The sequence below is a fragment of the Lolium rigidum genome, chromosome 6 (genome assembly GCF_022539505.1).
Source record: "Lolium rigidum isolate FL_2022 chromosome 6, APGP_CSIRO_Lrig_0.1, whole genome shotgun sequence".
NCBI classification, from domain to species: Eukaryota; Viridiplantae; Streptophyta; class Magnoliopsida; order Poales; family Poaceae; genus Lolium; species Lolium rigidum.
Window position 1 is genome coordinate 70,458,095 of NC_061513.1, and position 22,221 is coordinate 70,480,315.

The 22,221-nt window shown below is 42.8% G+C and overlaps 4 protein-coding genes and 1 non-coding gene across 5 annotated transcripts; 1 reads left to right on the forward strand and 4 right to left on the reverse strand.

Moving 5' to 3' along the window:
- Nucleotides 1–262: 262 nt before the first annotated feature.
- LOC124662778 lies at nucleotides 263–2,347 on the reverse strand. Its single transcript, XM_047200574.1, has 3 exons — nucleotides 1,607–2,347; nucleotides 1,026–1,194; nucleotides 263–939 (listed from the first exon to the last, which is right to left on the reverse strand). Exons 1-3 carry the CDS (start codon nucleotides 2,345–2,347, stop codon nucleotides 473–475), a joined length of 1,377 nt encoding a protein of 458 aa, XP_047056530.1. The 3' UTR covers nucleotides 263–472.
- Nucleotides 2,348–9,045: 6,698 nt separating this feature from the next.
- LOC124661392 (protein ABHD11-like) lies at nucleotides 9,046–11,818 on the reverse strand. The gene is made up of 5 exons (XM_047199249.1): nucleotides 11,488–11,818; nucleotides 11,057–11,295; nucleotides 10,499–10,611; nucleotides 9,587–9,727; nucleotides 9,046–9,444 (listed from the first exon to the last, which is right to left on the reverse strand). Exons 1-5 carry the CDS (start codon nucleotides 11,765–11,767, stop codon nucleotides 9,186–9,188), a joined length of 1,032 nt encoding a protein of 343 aa, XP_047055205.1. The 5' UTR covers nucleotides 11,768–11,818; the 3' UTR covers nucleotides 9,046–9,185.
- A 69-nt stretch (nucleotides 11,819–11,887) lies between these two features.
- Nucleotides 11,888–11,967, reverse strand: TRNAL-UAG. The gene has a single exon. It is a non-coding gene; the product is annotated as a tRNA-Leu (tRNA).
- Nucleotides 11,968–12,112: 145 nt separating this feature from the next.
- Nucleotides 12,113–13,133, forward strand: LOC124660487. The gene is made up of 3 exons (XM_047198302.1): nucleotides 12,113–12,450; nucleotides 12,619–12,672; nucleotides 12,764–13,133. The coding sequence occupies exons 1-3, from the start codon at nucleotides 12,175–12,177 to the stop codon at nucleotides 12,995–12,997; spliced, it is 564 nt and encodes a 187-aa protein (XP_047054258.1). The 5' UTR covers nucleotides 12,113–12,174; the 3' UTR covers nucleotides 12,998–13,133.
- Nucleotides 13,134–13,140: 7 nt separating this feature from the next.
- LOC124660488 (sorting nexin 1-like) lies at nucleotides 13,141–17,860 on the reverse strand. Its single transcript, XM_047198303.1, has 11 exons — nucleotides 17,755–17,860; nucleotides 17,504–17,644; nucleotides 16,574–16,709; nucleotides 16,296–16,429; nucleotides 15,384–15,455; nucleotides 15,082–15,241; nucleotides 14,655–14,788; nucleotides 14,482–14,550; nucleotides 14,292–14,371; nucleotides 13,696–13,756; nucleotides 13,141–13,604 (listed from the first exon to the last, which is right to left on the reverse strand). Exons 1-11 carry the CDS (start codon nucleotides 17,764–17,766, stop codon nucleotides 13,395–13,397), a joined length of 1,209 nt encoding a protein of 402 aa, XP_047054259.1. The 5' UTR covers nucleotides 17,767–17,860; the 3' UTR covers nucleotides 13,141–13,394.
- Nucleotides 17,861–22,221: the final 4,361 nt, after the last annotated feature.

A 22,221-nucleotide genomic window follows, 5' to 3' on the forward strand; every position in this document is an offset into this window, starting at 1 on the left:
AATCGACACCATCTCTATTTGTATTTAAAGCCACATTGACCGAGTTGAGTATGTGGAAGTTATGAGCTTGACCCGAGGCAAAAGCATTTACGAATACCATGAAATTTGCCGAGATGATGTCCCAGCAAGAAGGCTCCCGTGCACGAAGATCGCTACCATATCATATCATGCTCTTTTACCCCCTCAAAATTTCAGACTTAGCTGATCGATGTTTTCTTATGTGAACTATCAATTTGTTAAATACATTACAAATTGCACTTGATTGTGCAACATCTAGCAATATTCATAGATCACCTCCATTGATCCCTTCGTGTAAAATCGGCTTCACCTCGTCAAACAATTCTTGCATCTGCTTCCTGGAATGAAGAGGAGAAGGGTACATGCACATGCCGCAAGCATGTACAGTACTAGTACATCACTAGTTGCACCTGAATGTCGGGGCATCAACGGCGCTCGCAGTACAACTTCATTTTCAAAACTTATCTCCGCCTGCGCTGCTCCCTTGTTGTAAAATCCGCTTCACCGTGTCAAACAGGTCCTGCATCTGCTTCCTGGAATGCAGGGGAGAAGGGTACATGCACGCGCAGTCCAACCGGCCATCCCTGATGGAGTCGAACACCCCGACCGACGGGCCGATGCCGTGCACGGTGGCGATGCAGGCATAGTCGTCAACGCCAGCCTTGCTCTGTAGATAAGAGAGGTCGTAGGTCACTGGCTCCTCGAACACGGAGACGAGCGCCGTGCGGAGCGCGGAGGCCGTTGTCAGCTGCGGGTTCTCGATGGCGCGGCACATGAGGAAGTTGAGGTCAGCAGTGTCGGTGAGGTGCTTGTTGCTGTTCTTGGCGTGGGTGTAGGAATCATGGCACCTCTTGGCTAGCTCCCACAGGCTTTCCTCGCCGTGTATCTTGTGGGTGTTGGTGATAGCAGAGTAGAAGAACCCTGCAACGGTTGAAAAGTGTCAGGCTCGAACTGCAGAATGATAGCAGTACTGACAAGTGCTTCTAGTCCTAGTTGGACTCACTCACCAACGTTGTGATCATCCAAAGGTGGTTCAAGAAACTGGCGGCAATTGATGAGGGTCGCAGTGGAGTAGGTCTCCTGCTGGCCGCTGTCCAGCTTCTTGGATTGCCGCGCAGCGAGCAGCGTCGCGGCAGCCATGGCCGAGCAAAGCTTCACCCCGTTCTCCTTGCACGCCTACATGACAATGTGCAAAGAATCAGTAACCCGTAGGTTCAATTTTAAGATCCAATTCGCCGGCTCAGTTTTTCGGAGATGCTCATAGGGGTAGGGTGTGTGTGCACGTTCATAGGGGTGAGTGTATGCGCGTGTACGTGAGCGTCCGCGTTTTAAAATGAAATGCAGTACCAATGTGCAACTTTGTAAAAGTGGATCGTAGTCAAGTTAGGGTTAGTCACTGTCTTGCTAACTGGGCAAGGACAGAGCGCCAATCTCTTTTATCGTTCGGTTCTGGTCCTCCTGTGTTTCTCCAGGAGCTAGAATTGGAGCGCCTTGTAACCCCTTTTGCTTAATAAAGATCTAGTTTTACTCGCAAAAAAAATGTGCAAAGAACCAGTAATGAAAAATAGCTGTGTGAAGGCAGACTCACATCGAGCAGCCGCGCCGTGTCGTCGCGGCCGAACGCGAGGCGCACCATCTGCGTGGACCTCGCCGTGCCGGTCTCGACGAACGGTAGCGTGGAGGTGCGGAGGCCGTTGATGGAGTAGCCCACCATGTCGACGCCACGCGCCCAGAACGGCTTCCACGCGTCCTTCTTGGGTATCCTGTCCTCCAGCCCCGCCTCGACCGCCGCCGCCTCCGGGTCTCCGGCACACGCCCCGCCCAGATGCGCGAGGAGCTCCCGCAGCAGCGCCGCCGACGCCGCGCGGTCGCACGCGGCCGTGTGGATCCGGACGAACAGCGCCGCGCCGCCCGCGGGCAGGTCGTAGAGCGCGGCGAAGAGCACCGGGGCGCCGTCGGGCTCGGCCGCCGCCCACGGGTTGCGGTTGAGCTCGCGCTCGAGGAGGGGATCGAAGTCGAGGGCGGAGGGCTGGGGCGTGAGCGCGAGCTGCGGCGCGGAGGATGGGGGGAAGGCGAGGGTAGGGCTGGAAGTGGAGGCCGCGCGGAGGTGGGCGCGGAGGACGGGGTGCGCGGTCTGGAGGGAGCGGACCGCCGCCTCGGCCGCGGTGGCGGCGCCGGCGCGGGGCGAGAGGCGCAGCGCGAGGAGCGTGGTGCCCGTGCCGCCTGGCACGGCGCGGCACCAGCTGTACTCCGTGCCGCCGACCGGGCGAGCGCTCCACGCCGCCGCGGCGGGCTCGGCCGTGCCGGCCTGCTCCTTCCCGGGATCCATGTCGACAGAGGGTGTGGCCGCTGCTGATGCAAATAGCGAGTTGGGGTTCGCCGGTTTGGATCGGTTTGATTTGGATCGGAGTCGGAGATGAGCAAATGTGTTGGGTTGGTGATTGGTCGGCGGTGTTGGCGCTTTGTCGTTGGCTGTGTCCGTGGGCAGAACCTGCCGTCCCCGTCTAGCACTGGTCAATGGTAATGACCGCGTGTCGAAGCCAGGGCGTTGTAGCTGCAACGACAGCAGCAGCTTGCCGGCAGGCCGGGTATTTCATCGCCGCGGTCGACAGGTACGAGTTTCTTGCGTTCAAACGCCGCAAGTTGAAGACGACACTGTTCGTCGGAGCACCACGTAACGGCTATGGAGACCAGGTGCCAAGTGCCGATGAAAATAAACCGACTTCTTTCAGGAGAAGATAAATCCGATTTAGTTGCCAAGCTAACAAATCAAATCCTGGCCTTGCCTCTTTTTTCCGATAAAAAGCGATTAAAGCTTACATCCCACATCTACATAGCTAAGATGAACGCGGAGTATTCCCTGTACCAATTATAGATTCAGATTTTGTGCACCTTGGTCACCCTCTTATTATTCCAGGGAAAGATAGAAATGCTACTTATAATTTTGTTCTAGATAAATTTAAATCCAAACTTTCAACTTATAAAGCGGATCAACTCTCTCATGCTGCTAGATTGGACATTAAATCCGTCTTCTCGTCTATCCCTGTCTACTACATGTCTAATATCCTCTTCACAAAAAAATTTATTGCATAACTCACAGGCATTATTAGGAACTTCTGGTCAACAGGTATCAGGCAAGATCCAAACTCGAAAAATTTGTGTCTAAGAGCTTGGAAAGACATATGCACGTCAAAAAAAGAAGGTGGGTTAGGAATTAGGAACTTGCAAGCCATGAAAGCTCTTATAGTGATGGCAGCTTGGAGATTAGCAGAACAACCAAACAACTTTCTCCACCTTGTTTTAAAATCAAAATATTTCCCTGACTCTTCTGTTTGGCGCCCAAATTCAAATGCTCCAAAATCAGCGTTCTGGGCCTCCATTCTCAAAATTCTTCCTATTCTCAAAGCCCATTCATTCTATCAGATCACAAGGGGCCAAATATCTGTCTGGAGCACTCCTTGGTGTGAAAGTTGGGCCCAAATTTATGACAATCTTATAATCCAGGCCGAAAACTACTATTATCCTAGCCAAGTTAAGGACTTATGGATACCTGGAGAGAAAATTTGGAACTCCCAACTTATTGACACTTTGTTTCAGGAACAAATGGCGGAAGAAATCAAAAACACTCATGTTATTACTACTCAGGAGGAAGATTGTCTTTGTTGGAAACTAACCCCTGCAGGTAAATGTAGGCACCAAAAGCGCCTACAAAGCATGTCTTGAGAGACTATATGAACAGGGGGAGCCGAAGCCAAGACAGGTCAGTAATTCTACCAAACAATTAGTTCAATCTATTTGGAAAAATAGCAACATAATACCCAGAATAAAAACCTTCGGTTGGAGAATCATAAGACAAGCCATTTCCTCGGGTGCCAGAGCGGGTAAGTACAGTAAACATATAAGCAAATTTTGTTGCAGATGCCATTTGGAAGAAACAGATCAGCATCTATTTTTCTTGTGTGCTTTTGCTAGAGTAGCTTGGTTTATGAACCCATGGCACTTAAGAGTTGACCAATTTGCTTCACCTTCTGATTCTATATCTCAGATTCTTATCACACTTCTAAATATGAATCATCCAAATGGTTCTATTGATAACATCCTTACTTTTATGTGGAGTCTATGGAAATCCAGAAATGATTGTCTCTTTAACAAAAATGATTCTACTCCTATCCAGATTTATCAAATGACAATAGCTATTAAAAAACCTGGAGCTTTTAGACATTGTGCAGGAATCGGAGAACAGGTTACAGATCAAGCTGAATGCTCAGGGAGATCAAGCCAGATAGGAAAATACAATCAGGACGGATTTACAGGTACAATGAAGCAAGATCTTCATGGATGCGGCATGGAAGAGAAGGAAGACACAAGATACTCAAGGAAACTACAAGACATGAATTTGAGTCTACTTTCAGTTTCCCAGACAAGGTCGAGAAGAAACACTCATGATTCAGGCCTCGAAAAAATACTCTTCTTCGCCATTGATTGCAGAAACTGTTGCACTTCTGTTTGCAACAAAAGTTGCTACCCAGGTCCAAGCACAAGGAGCTACATTTCTTACTGACAATTTAACTCTTGCAAGAGCAGCTTCAGCAATAACAGTTACAAATGATCAGGTACCTTGGGAGCTTAGGCAACAAATAGCTGACTATAAAAGAGCTTCAGAAGAGCTGCAGTCCAAGATCTATCACATAAAGAGAAATCTAAATGGAGTAGCCCATGATTGTGCTCAACGGGCAATTCAACGACCTATGTCTTTGCCTATCTTCACTTGTTTGAATTCAGCTCACAGATATATAGGCCATTGTCCCTTTGCTCTTTCTTTCCAAAACTTTGAATTCCAAGGATATGTACTTCTTGATGTACTTTGCTTATGAGTTGAATGAAAATGTGGCGCCCCCGGCGCCTTGCCTTGTTCAAAAAACTTTACCAAAAAAAGAGGAACACGGAGGAGGCGGGGAAGGCGAGGAGTACATACAAGTTATTTCCATGTTCCTTGTTCATTAGTTCTACTCGGTTAGCAAGAAGGGCATTTTCTTCATCAGAAACCTAGGGCATGTCATCCGTTCGAGACTCATCCATAGTGAAGCTGCCTCCTCCTAAGGCTCCAAACAAACATTTATAATAATTTATAATATATGATTTCGCTAAAGCCTGTAGATCAACAACAACAGATGAAAGTATAAGCTTCTCATTTTTTTATACTTCGGGACATATGGTGTGCCCATCTTCCAAGGTGTTTACGCGTAGCGCTTATTTTGTTATTCCATCTCTGGATGGTGAACTATCCCACAACTAGTTTGTCCCACACCTCTTTAACCATATTGTAAAAATAACCACAATGTAGTCATCAAAGTTCAAACTTGCATTGGAGTTTACTCTATAGTTTAGGCGATCCAGTGGGGAAGAGGAAAGGGGGCATGGTCCGACAAAGCCTCAATATATTAAGGGAATGTATGGTTACCAAAGGAAAATTAGATTCCCGTCAGGTATCCGTTAGTACATGGTCTAGCTTCTAGTATGTCGGCTCTAGAAGGCTATTCGCCGATGTGAATTATCATACAACCACTGAGAATTCTCTTAAATCTAAACTATCGATGTCATCATTGAATAAGAAAGCGCAATGAATGTCGAATCTACCTTTGGTTTTCTTGTGTTGGAATTTTTCCAAATTATGTTACCCACCTATGAGAATAGGATATATGTTACTCTTTGCCTGATTAACCAATTCACAACGACAAGATTCCATGTGAAGTTATCATTCTTGTTAAGGATATAGAGTTTAATGTGATACTCTTCATCCAAACTAGCTAACACATCCATGGAGCCCGTTCTAACAGCGAGTAGTATGCCCCTAGATCTTCCACGTGGTGGACGAGAAAACCAGGAGACGTAAGACCACCAGAGAGGCAGTTAAGAAGAATTACCTAGAATTCTCGTCTTCCAACTTATGAAATAGGCACATAATTCCAATTATGACACCGAACACGATCAACAAAGTGTAAATGTTTGGTCAAGTCCGGAAGACCTCTATTATTTAAAATCATGTCATTCATTGGTAACTAATGGGAGATCTGGATACTTTCGCCTTTTTTGGTGGCTTTTGATTCTTTTTTTTTTTTGTAGAGTAGGCTTTAGATTTTAGGCGAAGTGCTTTATGTTCGTATAAAGAACTAAGCCCTTTCTCATCTAAGGCCACCTCTCACACTTCACCAACTAGATAAGAGACGCTGGCCATCAACTATGGTACGTGCCTCCTCCTCCTCATCTAGTTGTGCGGTATCTGATTTACGCGAGAACTTTGGGCAACCGTTGAACTGTTGACCTCCATATGTATGAGAGTATTTGTTGACACATTAAGTTCATAATCATTGCTTCCGAAACTAATACCAACATTGCATAATTTAGAAGTCATAAGCGGTGTCGCATAACAAAGGAAATATTTGGATGGTGATGGTGTACCTGGACTATCGTGGTTGTGCACTTGCGTGTTGCCTTACGATTCATAGCTTTTGCCAACGAGTCCTCATTGATTGCGGTTGTGCCATCCTCGGCCACATAATGCCTTCCGATGGTCATGCCAGAGTCGCTATTGCCGACAATGATGGAACCGGTGAGACCACCGGAAGGGGGAGGGGGAGGTTGTGCAACAACTCCCTTTCTCCCTTCTAACCTGCCTCGCCGTAGAAAGATGGTGATAGCGGCATGCTCTCTTTCCCTCTCGCTGAGAACTGTTTGCATCCTTGGTGTTTTGAATTGTACTTGATAAATTTTAATTATAAATATGTTATGTGTCTTCCAAGTTAATGTCAAATGTCAAACCACAATGGAATCTTTCTACTTGATCTTTATACATTATGGCGGTACGGTTTCAATATCATGTTCTCATCTTAGTGAAAGAAAAGTATGTCATAGCATTACATGTTTCGGTTTCTCATCTTCTCATCTAATCAGGCTTAGTTTCCAGGTTGGAATTTCTAGCAAACAGATAGATTGCTAATTTTCTTTATCGCCACCCGTAGACAGCAATATTGTCTGGTATTTACCGCTTTTGACATAACTAGCAAGAAGGCTCTAGAAAATGGGAGGGCATCATATTTAGTGGTTTAAAAGTATTTGATAATAAAAAATGTTGTTTAGTGGTTTTTCACATTATTTCCCATAATGTGGTAATTACTGAATCAAAATTCTCTACAGCTATTGCAAATGCTACGGTAAACAAAATATCACATATGAAAGTAACATCTTCAGCAATTTTAATTTTTTGGGCAAAAGATTATTATCACATCTGTCTGAACACCCATGTGTTTGCTTTCAATGTGATAATATTGGATTAGTAAACCAAACATTAGTTTACTTATGATGTTAGATCAGTACGCAAGATTAGTTAACTTTGATAAATAAAATTGTTGGATTAAAAGGAAAATGGTGTCACAATAAATAGTGAAACTAATCTTGTTCTTGTAGTGCCCCAGATATGGTTGCGGATGTGGATATTCGACGGATACGGCAGCAGATATGGTATTGCTAATATCCTACAGATACAGATTATCCGACACTTTTAGCAGACAATCCGATGTTTCCAAAGAGGATAATCCAATAGAATTAGTCCAACACCAAATACCTAGACAATTCGGTTAGTCTATGGGTTCAATTATGCATGTTGTGTGAGCATGCAAGTTGCTTTGTTGTACAAACAAGTGTGCAACTCTGGATAGAGTGTTACACGTTTTCTCCTTACATTTTTACATAAAAGAATTATATTTCAAATTTGATGTGTGTATTTATTGAATATCCGCTTCCGATCAAAGTCCTCTCTGAATGCGCTACATATTTGGAATCCAATATAACCCGCATTCGAACCCGCATCGGATCATTATCTGCTCCGATCCAGATCCGCTAAAAAAATATGATAAAGGATATGAAAATAGCAATATTCAATCTGATCCATTTAAACCCCTATTAAGTATAGTTATGGACACTAGAGACGAGAAGGACTCCACAATCGATGTTGCGGAGGAGCATTTGAGAGTTTTTCTTTTCTGATTGTGTCAGGACAATCCGCTCCTCGTGACGCTACATTATGTATTTTTATGTGGTTGTGTACTTAGAGAAATAATGGAGTGAATAGTTCGATAGTCTTGGCGACGCGCGTGATGATCATCACTTGTGTGCGTTGTTCCCTTCGTGTAAACGCAGGGTAGATTATATGCAATCTGCATCCTTAGCATCGCTTGCAGTGCTCCCTTCGACCAAGATTCGCTTCACCTCGTCAAATATCTCTTGTATCTGCTTCATCGAAGGGCAGTGCAAGAAATTCTCTGGAGGCTCCAACCTCCAGGTTGTATGCGTGACAAATGTCCACTTTCACCTGAAATTTAGACTTCGCTTTGTCACAGCAAAAAATCTCCTGCTTTTGCTTCATTGAAGCAAAAAAATAGTTCGACTAAAAACATAAAAATAGTATAGGGCAGTACTTCAACGTTTTGTATGAAAAACCAGACAGTATAGGACAGTAATATCAAAACCATTCTCTTACCAAGCTCTCGCCAGATATAGAGATTACAGAATAAGAAAGAAAATTAAAGAAGATGGACAATGCCCTTTGCAACGATGCAGCAACTTTCTTATTTTTCGTAATCTCACTCAGAATTCTTGGTTTTGTACCTATTTGGTCAAGCAACTCTGCAAAAATATTGCCCAGCAAACACATGACAACAACAAAAACAATTTGGCAACTACACTTTATGATAATGTTCATGCAAAATGAAAAACAGATCTGGAATTTCAGAAAGCAAGTGGTTCCTAGTGGCCTAGCTTTCGTTGTCATTTTGGCTGCCCGTTGTAAGGGTTTGGACAAAGTATTTTATCCATGGAATTTCAGAAAGGAAGTGGAAATTCATAGCATTTTCATATCAGAAAAACTGTAATTTAGCAATAAATTGCACATGTCATTCTATGTCTAAATACTGTAAAGAATAGTGACATGAAGAATATTAATTTCATAAATAAGAAGAGAGTCTACAATCATAAAATAAAATCACTTTTTATTAACAGATAGCACAAAATGCCCCCAGCCAATCACAAAAAAGAGTGCACAAATCTGTTATCCTTTGTTGGTCAAAAGCAAGAAGAAACTATCATAAAGGCTGCAGTTGATAGTCAACATGTCAATTTTGAACGGTGGAGAGGAAGTTAGGCACCATAATCTCGAGTAACCCCTTGGGGTTGTCAACGTGAACCCAATGGCCGGAGTTGGGGAGAACGTGGAGTGACACTTTCCCAGCATCAGGATTGCCGCCTCTCCTTGACAATGCTTTTAGTCTCTGCACATCATCAGCATGCCATCTATCACTCTGCTCTGCTTGTACAATTGAAATCTCCAGACCCTTTGGTGGGTTCTCCAGCAGTCCCCAGTAGCTTCTTTCTCTGAAAATTAACAATAATTTAAACTCAGTTTGCATACAGAAGAACGTTGATTATTGGATGATACAGGGTTACACAGCATCGAATTCACCAATTGAAGATACCAAGATAGGCAAAGAGGAAGTGAAATAAACTGAACCTTTACCTATATGAAGTAAACATGTCTGTGGCGGCCTGAAGATCAAAACCCCAGGTCACATGCTCATTGTCCTTCTTCAAGTTGCTACCAATCCATTCTGAGAGTGATTTGGAAAATCCAAGGTTGACCATGTGGTCAACAACCCACCTGACAGCAAACATGTATTATCATTAAGGGTCTGAAGAAAAGTGAACCATTAGTAGTTTGCCTTCAAAGGGCCAAATATTTGCTTTCTCAAGGACTCAACACTAAGTTTGCTTGCATGATTGCACTTCTAGTGGAAGGTCATCATTGGACAGGGCAGGCCTCAACCACTCATAGTAAGAGGACTGTGCTTCCTGCTCACCATTGCAGATTTAACAGGAGAGGTTTCAATATCTTGTGTTTGGATATTAAAAATGCAAGGTGCATGTAAGTTTATTTTGGTGCTTTGGGAGCCACATATAATATTCCGAAAATAGCTATACCATAGATCTAGCATCAAAGATTTGCATCGAAGATTTTGCTTCCATGCACACATATTACCATAGATCTAGCAAAATTTTGCATCCATGCAAACCCTTCAGGTGCATGAGTACACACTATAGCCTAGAGTTAACTATGTCCTGGTTTTAGAAGACATATTAACTAGAATCATCACTATAACTGATTATCCTTTACACCTGTTATGTTATTCCATATGCCAATGGTGTTATCAGTCGTCATACACAACACCATTTGCACATGAATCTTCTCTGTGTGATGGGCTGCTACGTATATCTTTGTCCAAGTGATGTACGCACTAAATTTGCTGAAGCCATGGCTCAATGCCCACTAATCCATAAAATGAACAGATTGGATCATACACTTCAAAATTATGTATCAAATGAATTAGGTAGTAGATAAATATATCTCGGCAGGGAACGGACGAGATAGTACTTGCGTGATGGAAGCGATGAAGGAAGACTTGCTAGTGTCTGCAAAACCCGTTCAACTTCACCATCACTGTTATCTGTTTTTACTTCTGCAGGGACAGAATCAAGCACCCAGAGCTGTTCTGCATCAAAGGAAGTCACATAACAGAGTTATACATGTCCTTAATCCCCTTGACCCAGTAATGCGCAGTAAGCAGCAGACATGAAAGATATAAAAAGTCATGAGCTAAAAGGATAGCAAGGAATTAACTACCATGTACTGGAATAAAGAAATTATAATTCTGTCAGGATAAACCGCGATAAATTGTCCGATTTTGCACTGAGATGCTAAATTAGAATCCATAGTACGAAACTCAAAGTGACACATACGCAACTACATGACTGTTTCCACGCCACCCTTTTTTCTCACATCACCTTCTGATTTTTGATGCCTATATAAACAAACATTTGTATGATGAAGATTCTCTCCGGCTATTTTAACTTGCAAAATCAAACCAATCTATGCAGACGAACTTAGCATGTTAAAATCAATCCCATGAAAACTAAATATGACTCACTGCACCTGTTTGGGAAGAGCAGCGGATCCACCGTAGTCCCCACGGGAACAACTCTCCGCAAAATCCAGCGCAACCTTTCCACCCATGGAGTGACCCACGACAACATCCGGCCATGCCCAGCCCCGAGCCTTCACCAAATCGGCGAGATCCTTCGCTGCAGTCGACATAGTATGGGGCGGGGACAACCCTTTGATCCTGGCTGAGTTCCCATGGTTCCTCAGATCCACAAGAACCATCCTCCACTCTGCAAACACACACATACAAGCACCAAATTCAGCTCTCTGAACAACTATGTGCGATGTAAGCAAACGCCGAACTATATCAAATGCGAGCACATTGACGACTCTCCCTTGCCGATCCTGTACCACAACGATTAGTAGCAGTGCTGAATTAAGAGATATGTGCATTTAAATAAGGGGTGTTTTGCGGATGTTACCATCGGAGGGGGAGCGGTCGCGGAGCTGGGAGGCGAGGGAGCGGGAGAAGGTTCGCCAGTTGCGGCCGGAGCCCAGGAGGCCGTGGAGGACGAAGGCGGTGGCGGTGGACGGCTTCTCGGGGGAGAGCTGGATCTCGTCGAAGGCGAGGGTTTCGGTCTGATGGGCGGCATCCGAGTGGACGGAGGAGGAGAGGAGGGAGCGCCAGGGAGACCAGGCGGCGGAGGAGGAGAGGAGGCGCGAGCGGAGCGAGGACGTCGACGCTCGGAGAGACGCCGCCATGGCCGATCGCTCCGCGGAAGTTCTTCCCAAGGCCGCGGGCGATGCCGTGGTAATTGCTGCCGATGATTCTAGAGAGAAAAAGAAGAACTAAAAAGGAGAGAAAAATGAGCAAAAAAAGTATGACAGCTGTGGGATTTGAACCCACGCCCTTTCGGACCAGAGCCTAAATCTGGCGCCTTAGACCACTCGGCCAAACTGTCTTTGTTGTACTCTGTAGATACAGAAATTTATATAGGAAAAGAGTCTCTGCACGGAACGGCGAGAAGAGGCCGACCATCCAAAATTTTGTCTGGGCGGTATCAGCTTGTCCATTCATTTCTCATCCCCACAGGTTGATCGGGTGCACTCATTAACCGTCAGGCCTGAATCTCCATTCTGCCTTACCTTCGACCTGCAGAACCCAAAGAATGGCGGCTGCAGCTGCAAGGCAGCTGTTGGTCCACAGGATCAGTTCAGGGACGCTTCCAAAGCACACGCTCAACAGCCATGGCCTCTCTGCTTCCCAGTGCTGGAACAAGGCCGAGAAGCTCCCCCATTTCAGAGCAAGGCTGGCCATCAAACCACCACACGCCGTGCCGGGGAAGGGCGGCATTGTGCCGGCCGACGACGATGGGATCAGCCTCGGCACGGTGAAGCTGCCTGGCAACATCGACGTCGCTAGGTTCGAGTCCTTGTTGTTTCAGGTTAGTATAAAAGCTTTCCTTGAGTATAATATTCTACCTTCTTTCTTGGTTTATTTGTTTAGGTGAATCTGTTCGTGAATGTAATTATACACACCGAAGTACATAAATACAACATAAACTGATTCGTTAGCTTAACTGATGTCTATTTCGATTCTGTCTGTTTGACAGTGGGGGAACAGCCTCTGCCAGGGCGCAATGTTGCCACTACCGGTGCCTATAAAGGTAAGGCAAACTGACCAGCTGAGAGCTGAGTGCATGGTTTGTTAATGCTTCAAAGGTTTCTTCAGCTGATACATTCATCGTGTGCAAATAGGTGGACAAGGTGGAGGGTGGTATCAGGCTAGGATTCATTGGAATCGACGACGGTGCGACATCGCTCCTGGCCTACATCGATTGCCTGGTGTCTCCGGCGCCTGACGGCTCCGGGTTGGTGTTCCAAGCAATTAGGAACGGTGCTATGAAGAACATGGAACCACCTGGAGAGCCTAGGATCATGAGGAGCCTCCTCCAGGCACTTCAAACGTCTATTCGGCTGTCGCAAGTTTGACAGTGAACAAGGAACATGATGCATCAGCCTTTGCCATTATATGTTGACACGACTTGTAAACCCTTTATCCTAGGTCGTTTCATGTACTCTGCTCAAATGAACATATAAATTCCAATATAGAAAGTAACAGTAAGCAGATCCACTGTCCACAATTTTTCTCTTTATTCACGATACTTCTCGAGGGATTCCAGTAGTTACAATAACTGGTCGAAAATTTTAGTTACAGAGTACACACTCACACAGTATTGAAAGATGTCAATATAACAACTGGAGCATTTTCAACCAACACTTTTAAGTACACAGGAATCACTGTCAATTTGGACTGGAAAAAAAAATCAGCCTAAAACTCACAAGGGCCAACCACTATCTCAGACACAATGAGCTAATGCAGTTTCATTTATGACGTCGAACAAGCTTCTAGCTTTGGGAGGACGCTGCGCCATGCGTCAGCGATATCTTTAGCTAACTTCGCCTGACCTTTGGCGAATTCGTGGAATGCAAGTCCAATATCAGCCGTCTTCTGCTCCTGGAATCGTGCAAGCTCGTCATTCATTACACTAACTATGTGCTCGTACCTCTTCGTAGCCTCCTCACTGGCTGCTTTCAACTGCATTTGTTCACAACAAAACACTGGTCAAAACAATTATTCATACACAATTTCTGCTCCCTTGAAATAGTTCCTTAAAATGAACACTTGCCTCACTGAACTCAACTTCCGATTCGGAGAACTTCTCAGGGTTCATGAACTTCAACTTTTCACTGCAGTAAAAAGAGGATTAGAAACTTTCCAGGTAATAGTATGGAATAAACATGAGATCAACATTACAAGGATCTTAGACCTTGTGTTATGCTAAGAGATCAGGGATTTATTATTTAATCATCGAATCTTGAAACTGAGATACTGCCCCAATTTTATAACTCCGGTCCGATACATAATAAGTGTCGGGGTTTTTGTTCAAATTTGAACTAAAACCCCGACACTTATTATGGATCGGGGGGAGTAGTTATTATCCTGAATGGTTAAGGCACTCCCGAGGACATTTTTCTTAAATTATTACACTTTGTCACTGAGAATGAAATAGGTATATGCAACACATGCAAGTTAAGCTATTTATACTTCCTCTCCTGGCCCAAGTCAAAGTGCTGCCTGACTAATTTGAACTATAACCCTGACACTCAATACGGATCAGAGGGAGTAGTCATTATCATGAATGGTGAAGGCACTCCTAAGGAAATTTTTCTTAAATTATTACACTTTGTCACTGAGCATGAAATAGGTATATGCAACACATACAGGTTAAGCTCTTTATACTTCCTCTCCTGGTCCAAGTCAAAGTGCTGCCTGAAAGCATTGGCTCGATCAAGCATAGTCGCCTGTCATGACCATGACAAAATAAGTCATGAACTCAGTTTAACGTTAACTCTTCAACATTATATGTAATTCTTCATTTACATTTTATGCATGGGAAGTGAAAGAAACTCACCTTTATTGACTGCACAGCGCGCACATAATCTTTCAAAGGTTCTTCAAAGTTAAAGAGAAGGTTGTCTGCCTATAGCAATAGCATATCAACGTCATTAGATAATAGAAGCACTAAAATGGATGGAGATATGGTATTTAATACAAAGTGCTATTGTCATCGCTCTATTTTTTTACCTCTCTTTGAAGCTTTATTGACAACATCTCTGACTTTGAACCAACTTCAGAAAACACCTTTTCCAAGGAATCGCCTTCACAGGCGCCTAAAAGCTTGATCGCCTTCCCAAAGTCCGCCAAAGATTGCCCAAGTTCTAATAAATGAGAATAAGAACGGTGTAACTGGTCTTGCAATCCAGTTAAACGTTTTCATAACAAAGAGCAAGTTCAGATATTCTTAATGGCCCCTGAACGCTGTCTTGTGCTTTATGATATCATGAACCAGGTCAACTAATTACTGTCTTTTTGGCAAGCTAGGATAGGAATGGAGGCTGCCAATTTTACAGGATAACTAATTGTGAACGAACATACAAAATTTACTGTCAATCTACATCAGGCCCGTGACAAAGAAATTGGTCACCATGAAATTTAGGATCAAGAAATTTACCTCTGTGTCTTTTCACAAGGCGATATGCTTGTTTCTGGGCCTCTGCTAGATGATTTTCTAGCTCAAATATGTAATGTTTAAGCTTCTCATATTCAGGAGTAGATTCTTCCACAGGCTTTTCTTTTCCCAAAACAACATCACTGACTTTTGATTGTACATCCTAGAAAAATGATTACCAGTTATTAATCAGAGAATGAAAAAAACAATATTCGTGGGGGTCATGACACTTTACTGTAATCTTATTAAAGGCAGTATCCACATAATATCAAAAATGTCTTACTCAGAAAAGAAGAAACAGTTACCTTAAACATCTGTAAGAAATCTCCTGGCTTTTTAAACATACCAGACTCATAAGACCTTGCTCTATCCATTTTCTGGTTCATGCACATGAAAAATAAAACATATATTAGCTGAAAGAATGCGTCCACAGTAGGGAATAAGAAACTCATTAGTTAACATAACCAATATATATCAGCCATGGAATGATGGACATAGAAAGTTCCAATAGATCATGAAAGGTAAGCCGTGTGATGCACAGATTGCAAAATACACACTTGGCACTCAAAGTAATAGTCTTGACACAAATGATGGGATGCTACACCTGGAATTTCTTGCGGATCTTTTCAATTATACAGTGGAATTACACTTCTTTTATTTCGATCTCATGAAAATTTCCTTGTGCAATTAAACAATGATCACACTGCAAATCACTGATGCAGCATGAAACATGTAAAAGTAAGTTGGCCCAAGCGGTTACTTGACTATTAACAGCTACCCAAAAGAACAATATGATAGAGCTAATCATTCATATGTCACAAAGTATCTTTACATAGATGTGAACACTCAAAAAAAATTAATAACTTATTTAAAATAAAATAAATATACATATTAGACTGCTCATAGTGGGAGTAACATAGCTAGTAAAATCACACATCTCAATGTATTTTGGTGACATGGCATTCTAATAAATGAAGAAAGAGAGTGAGGTGGTAACTAGCTATGTTACCATAACATCACACACCTCAAGGTAAGATGAGTCTACAACATAATAAATGATACAATGCATGACACCACATATAAGTTACTACCCACTATGAAGGTAGTAACCTATACTAGTAACATGTCATATGTTACTAGTCTAAGTTACTCCCCACTATGACCAGCCTTATTAGTTAACAAGGAATGGTAGCACTCTAGTTATGCAAAGCCTTTACCTCTTCGTCTGCCTGCAAAAATGTCCTCAAATCTTCACTTTGCTTAAGTTCAGGGTGTGAAGCTGTTCTGTTGACGAATAGGTCCAGAGCTTGGCGCCTCAATTCAATGAACTCTTTGCTAAACCGGAATTTCTCTAAGGGCAAAGAAAAATAACAATAGCTCAGTACGCAACAGAACAAAATACTGGCACCGCCATTTAGTGATTCAGATGTTTTTTTCTGCTCTATGGGGAATATATGGAATAAGTTGTTCACAGAGCTATAATTTTGCATATTACCAACAGCATTCTTTTCTGGAAGGGGAGGTATAAAGATGCCTTTGAACTTCTCAGCTAGCCGATCATGTAACCACTCAAAGTCACTATAGCGCCGGATAACAATTTTCTCTCCTCCCTCGAATTCAGGTAGATTAGTCTACAGAGATAAATATTACGAAATTAGTAAATCAATAGCAGCAGAACCATCATATAGCCCAAAAAGGAATAAGAATATGACTTCTCAAAGCAGTAAATGTGATACAGCTACTAATAGCACTCCACGACAAAAAAAAAATAGAACGGAAAGTAAGACGAACGTTGGAGGTCAATTCAATAAACTACACAAATTGTACTTAGTCAGGCATAGGTGCGAGCAATATGTGCCAGAGGTGCTTCCTCGTAGAATCATATTTCATCGCGGAAGGGCAGCCTTTCCTTTTTAGGGGAAGAAGAAATTCTCTTGTTCGTAGTGGAATATATACATTCTCAGCAGATCTTAAACTCAACGTATTCTGTGTGATCCAGTGGTCACCATCTTCAAATTGCCCTGATGCTCCACAGCTCCTCTCTACTACTATTTCGCGCCAGCTTTCAAAATAGTTAAATGCTCTGCGGTTTTCTTTCCCCGGCTCGTACTTAGCTCTAATAATCACGGAAATATGTGTTAACAGCTTCCTACTCAAAGGCCATAAGATTTTGCACATCGCTGGGTTCATTTATTACAGAACTGCTACTAATTTAGTGCCGGATCTATGCCAAGAAATCGGAACCCATAAATTGAGTTCCACTGTTCACTGGCACCTAAAATTGCTCTAACATTTGGCATCACCAAACGGACATAAGCACGTAATCAACTCGACCGGTGCCACATTAAGACCTAATGAATCTAGACTAAATCCAAGTAACGGACCGACAGTTTGGGTACTTGGAGCAGAGAACGAGTCAGATGACCTTGGTGATGACGCGGTAGGAGATGTAGGACTGGACGCCGGTGCCCATCTTGACGGGATCCGTGACGGAGATCGACAGGTACGGCGCCCCAGCCGCCGCCGCCGCCGCGGGCGACCGCGGGCTCTGCGACTGGCTCCTCTCCTGCGGGAGAGCGCATAGGTAGATTCAGTGAAAAATTTACCAATTCAGAGCGCGAGTGGTCGGTAGCTCTGCGGGAGAGAAGCGGCGGAGGGGGTGGGCGATGGGATTACCGCGGAGATCATGGCGAGCTTCCCGGCGAGGTCTCGACTACCTGGTGCGGGTGCGGCACGGCGAAGCTACCGGAACAAGAGGAGGGCGACTTGGGAAGAAAACGAAGAGGATTCCTATTTTTTTTTCTTCTTGGTTTTCCCGTGGGCGCTTTTTGTTATTGGATTGTGTGTTAGTTACGGGATTGCAGGTGGCACGTTATTGGATCTGGGCCGTAAGCAAATACGGAGTACGTTTTAACCCAACGTCGGCCGGTTGGCCCAGCTTTACAAGTTTTAAAGTACTTGCTCTACTATATTAAAAAAAAGCGGTAGTTTTTTCTAGTAGGAAAATGCTCCTTGCAACAAATGGAAAAGTCTTACTGGCCACGTCTTTTTTGATCTAGTGTTAAGATGTTATAATGTTCTGATATTTTACCAGCTTATTCTAAATCTATTTTAGTTGAGTTTGATATAATTTTTGGTTATAATAGGTGTCACATCCATGTTAATTCATAATTCATGTAGCTGCAATTGCATACTTTTCCCGGGGCAAAGTTTAGCTTAAGTAATGTGAAATTTTAACTTACCTCTAATATTTACAAAAAAATATTAGTCAATGCTACTTTTCTAAGCTAAATGCCACTTGTTATTATGCTCTCTCCTGCAGTGCCCTAATGCAGTGCATGCAAACTTTGAACACCTCTTTCTGGTTCCATCATCAAACCTTTCTCCATATTATTGAGCGTGCTTATTATTGTCGAGCGCTTAGGAGATCTTAATTTACTAGGGTAATTTTACTCAGATGTCACTTTTCCTTTGCATGTCGATTTTTCAGATATTTTTGTTCTTATTTCATTGGTATCTTGTTGCATTCCCAATACTCTCCATTGTGCAAGTTGCCTAATGTTTAATCTCTAAATCTAAGCTATCTTCTAGAGTCTTAGTGGCTTGTCGAATTTGTTTACATGGGAATGTGACAACCGCAGAAATTGGAAGTCACCCATGTTAAATCAAAAAAAAAAATGTAATGGTTGTTCGGTTGGACCGTAGAGAAAAAAATGATATCCAAGCATTGTATGATACCATAATTGTCAAGTAAAAATAATATCTAGGAGACTGGAGCTATGAAATAATATTTCTAAAGGTGTGTCTAATTCTTATTCGAATAATTCTCGGTATGCCACCAAATGTCACTTGCAGCCCACGTTACAACTCATGACTAGCACAAATCATAAATCAGTATAACGGTTCAATGCATTTCTCCTAGTTATATGACTAGCATGCATCAACCCATTTGTAACTAGTTAAATATCAATTGCAAACTCATGAATCAGGAATCGCTCCTATAATATGGTTGTTCAGTTAGGCCATAGAGAAAAACATGAAAAGTTTATTAAAGTTTCATGTATTTTCTATAGTTTTTACATAAACAAACAAAAATATATGAGATTGGAGTGAAAAATATATTTTATGTGCAATCAAACTAGAATATAAAAACTTCTTCTAAATAATAGACCACCCACTCTTTGAATCAAAAGTTCCAAATATTTTCCCGCAAAACAAAAATTTATCCAAATCTTCGTATCAATACCAAAAATATATATTCACCTTTGTTTCATTTAATATATAAATTGCACTTGCAGCTTGAATTTTCAACTTTATATTTTGGGAAATTGATCTCATAGCCTTCTAAGGCTAAGTTGTTAGTTTTAGGATATTAATTTACGAAAATACCAAGTAGCCAAAATGTAAACCGAAATCATAGTTTTCAAAACTAAACCGGTTCAATGGATCGACCGAAAAAACCTAAACCAACAATATTATTGGTTTTCAAGAGGCAATAGTCCGACAACATAATAAAATTGGGAAAAAAGATATCCCGAGGGGAATCAAACTCGCGACCTCCGGCTAGGGAAAAATAGCACCACATTCTTTTTAACGGGAGCGACCTCGCAGGGCCTGGAAACTTGTATTACTCAAGCGGTCAGTAGATGGGACTTCAAACTTACAACCAGGACCCTAAGTTTTTTCACAAAAACACGATCAGGTCCTAGGTTGCCGTCGTCGATCTGAGACCGCCAGCACCGGGCACCGTCAACGCCGCCGGGGAACATGCCACTTGGGGCGTCACTAGGTAGCCTCCCAGTGTGGGGTCGAAGAAGATCCTCTCGCGGAGGATCCGAGGAAGAACAAAGCTTCCCCGAGTGGAGCGGCTCCGCTAGCCAAAAGTAGCTCCGGCGTTACCTCGCCGACGCTGATTGACTCCACCAAGAGCAGTTTCCTACGCACTCACGCGCACGCTGCCTCCCTGCGAAGCTTCAAAACGAGGAGCCTGGGGTTCGTCAACTTCCTCCTGTCCATCTCCACGACCACGAGGAGGAAGGGTAGAAACCCAAATATCCATGCACTTCCGGGCTCCGCCTTCGAGCTTTATTGGAGAGGGAGCAGAAGAGGCTCCGCTCCTCGCCTTTGGCTTCGACCGCCAAAGCGCCGCAAGCAACATCACCCCCGTCGTCGACCACCAGGAGCAGCTCGCCATCTCCTGCCGACTGAACCCTCGCGGCATAACACCAAACTGGCACATAGGCACAAAACTACTACCACTAGGATAATATACAGAGGGGTGGCCTCCCCTCCCCCACCATCGCTAGTCGGCAGAGCCGCCGGGAAGGGGAAGGAGAGGAGCCGGGGAGAGGAGGATGACTCTCAAGAGAAGGGAGGGGAGAGAAAGAAAAAGGGGAAGAGTGGGAAGGTTGTTTCAGCTGCTAAAGTTGGTTTTAAATAGCACCACATATAATACCCAATATCACTTGAACTTACAATGTTTTGTACTTACATACATAAATATCTTCTATATATACCTTTTGATCATTTTATTCCAAAATTTGCTTAAACTATAATTAAAACTAATGTTTTTTTAGAACCAACCTGAGATTTGGTGGTTAGGAAGATAGTTGTACCACCAGCCCATCATAGTTCAAATCGTAGATTTGACATTGGTATGTCTAATAAAGATGAATTGTTTTTTAGTGGGGGGCGACGTTTCCGTCGATAACGAGTTACATGTGGTGATTTCATCAATTTCAAGATTCAATTCGCCGGCGGAGCCTTTCAAAGATAATTATAGGAATATGGTATACTAGCATAATACCCGTGCGTTGCTACGGGTAGACAAGCATTGAGCCAATATTTTTAAGAAAACAATTACATTTTTTATTATTGAACCAAAATAATCATCAGAAACACGTCTTTTTGTTCTTCCAAATTAAAACATGCTCACGTGAAATTGCTTCATCGGGCTCTTTCATGTTCATGTGTTACTAAAATGTTTGTAATTTGTTGCCTTTTCTCTGCAATCACCATATCTTAATTTTGTACTGCCAACACCTTGAGACGTGACTGAATATTTGGTTCCTTACAAACAGACATGTCCATAGACGGAAGTGACCACGTGAATTTTTCCGATCGAGAGACTATTTGCTAGTTTTCTCCTTTACTGGGAAACAGTCACATCGGTCTTACTTGAACATAAATATTATAACAAATCCTTCTGTACATAAAATAAACTAAAAAGTAGTAATCCGTTCCAATTTTTTTACGTGACCATATACTATATCTAATCCAGTGTACTCATGAGTCGCTCCAATTAACTTTGGCAGAAGGGAGTACATTTTCTTTTGGACAAAGTTGCAACAACTTAGGCAAAAGAATTAGAAATTTTCAACATGAATATTCTGACAAGTTCTTCTATACATGAAATAAACTTGAAAATAGTATTCCAGCTTCCTAAAAAAGCTGCTCAACTTTTTTTATATATAAATGTATGTACACACTAAAACTATATCTAGATATATCTATGTACGAATGTATGTACACAGTAAAACTATGTCTAGATATATATAAATATACTTGAGCGGCTTTTTTTTTGGAACACAGGGTGTATAACAATTTATTTGAACAATTGCATGAGCCATCGTGTTTTTTTCTCTCGTCCTTTTCTTCATTTATCCTTTCCTTTTTTGCATTTTCTTTTTCATGTACAAAGTCACCACGTTCTCGTGTAGAGGTAGCTCAAACCTGAGTCACAGGAGATTCCTTTTACGGGAGTGATGGGAGCAGGCCAAGTTAGAATTGTACTCGGTTTCTTTGGTATCTCCTGGCCCGCAAGGCAGTCTGATCAGCCCAGCGGTAGACCGTACACAGATCGTGTATGACCAACCTCCACGTGCGTTCCTTCCTTCATCGTGTATCTGATTTAATAGTAATAGTAAACAATACGTGGGCCTGACTCTAGAGGTATTAGCGTCTGAGCCTCACTCTGGCTCTAGAGGTATTAGCGATTAGCGACGAGGTCAGCAACGTACGTACCAACGGATTTGGATTTAATAGTAAAGAAGATGTACGTACGGTTATAAAGGTGAGTGTATACAAATGTAGAATATATTTATCGCCATCAATCAGATGAACCGGTGATCCAACCACCAAACC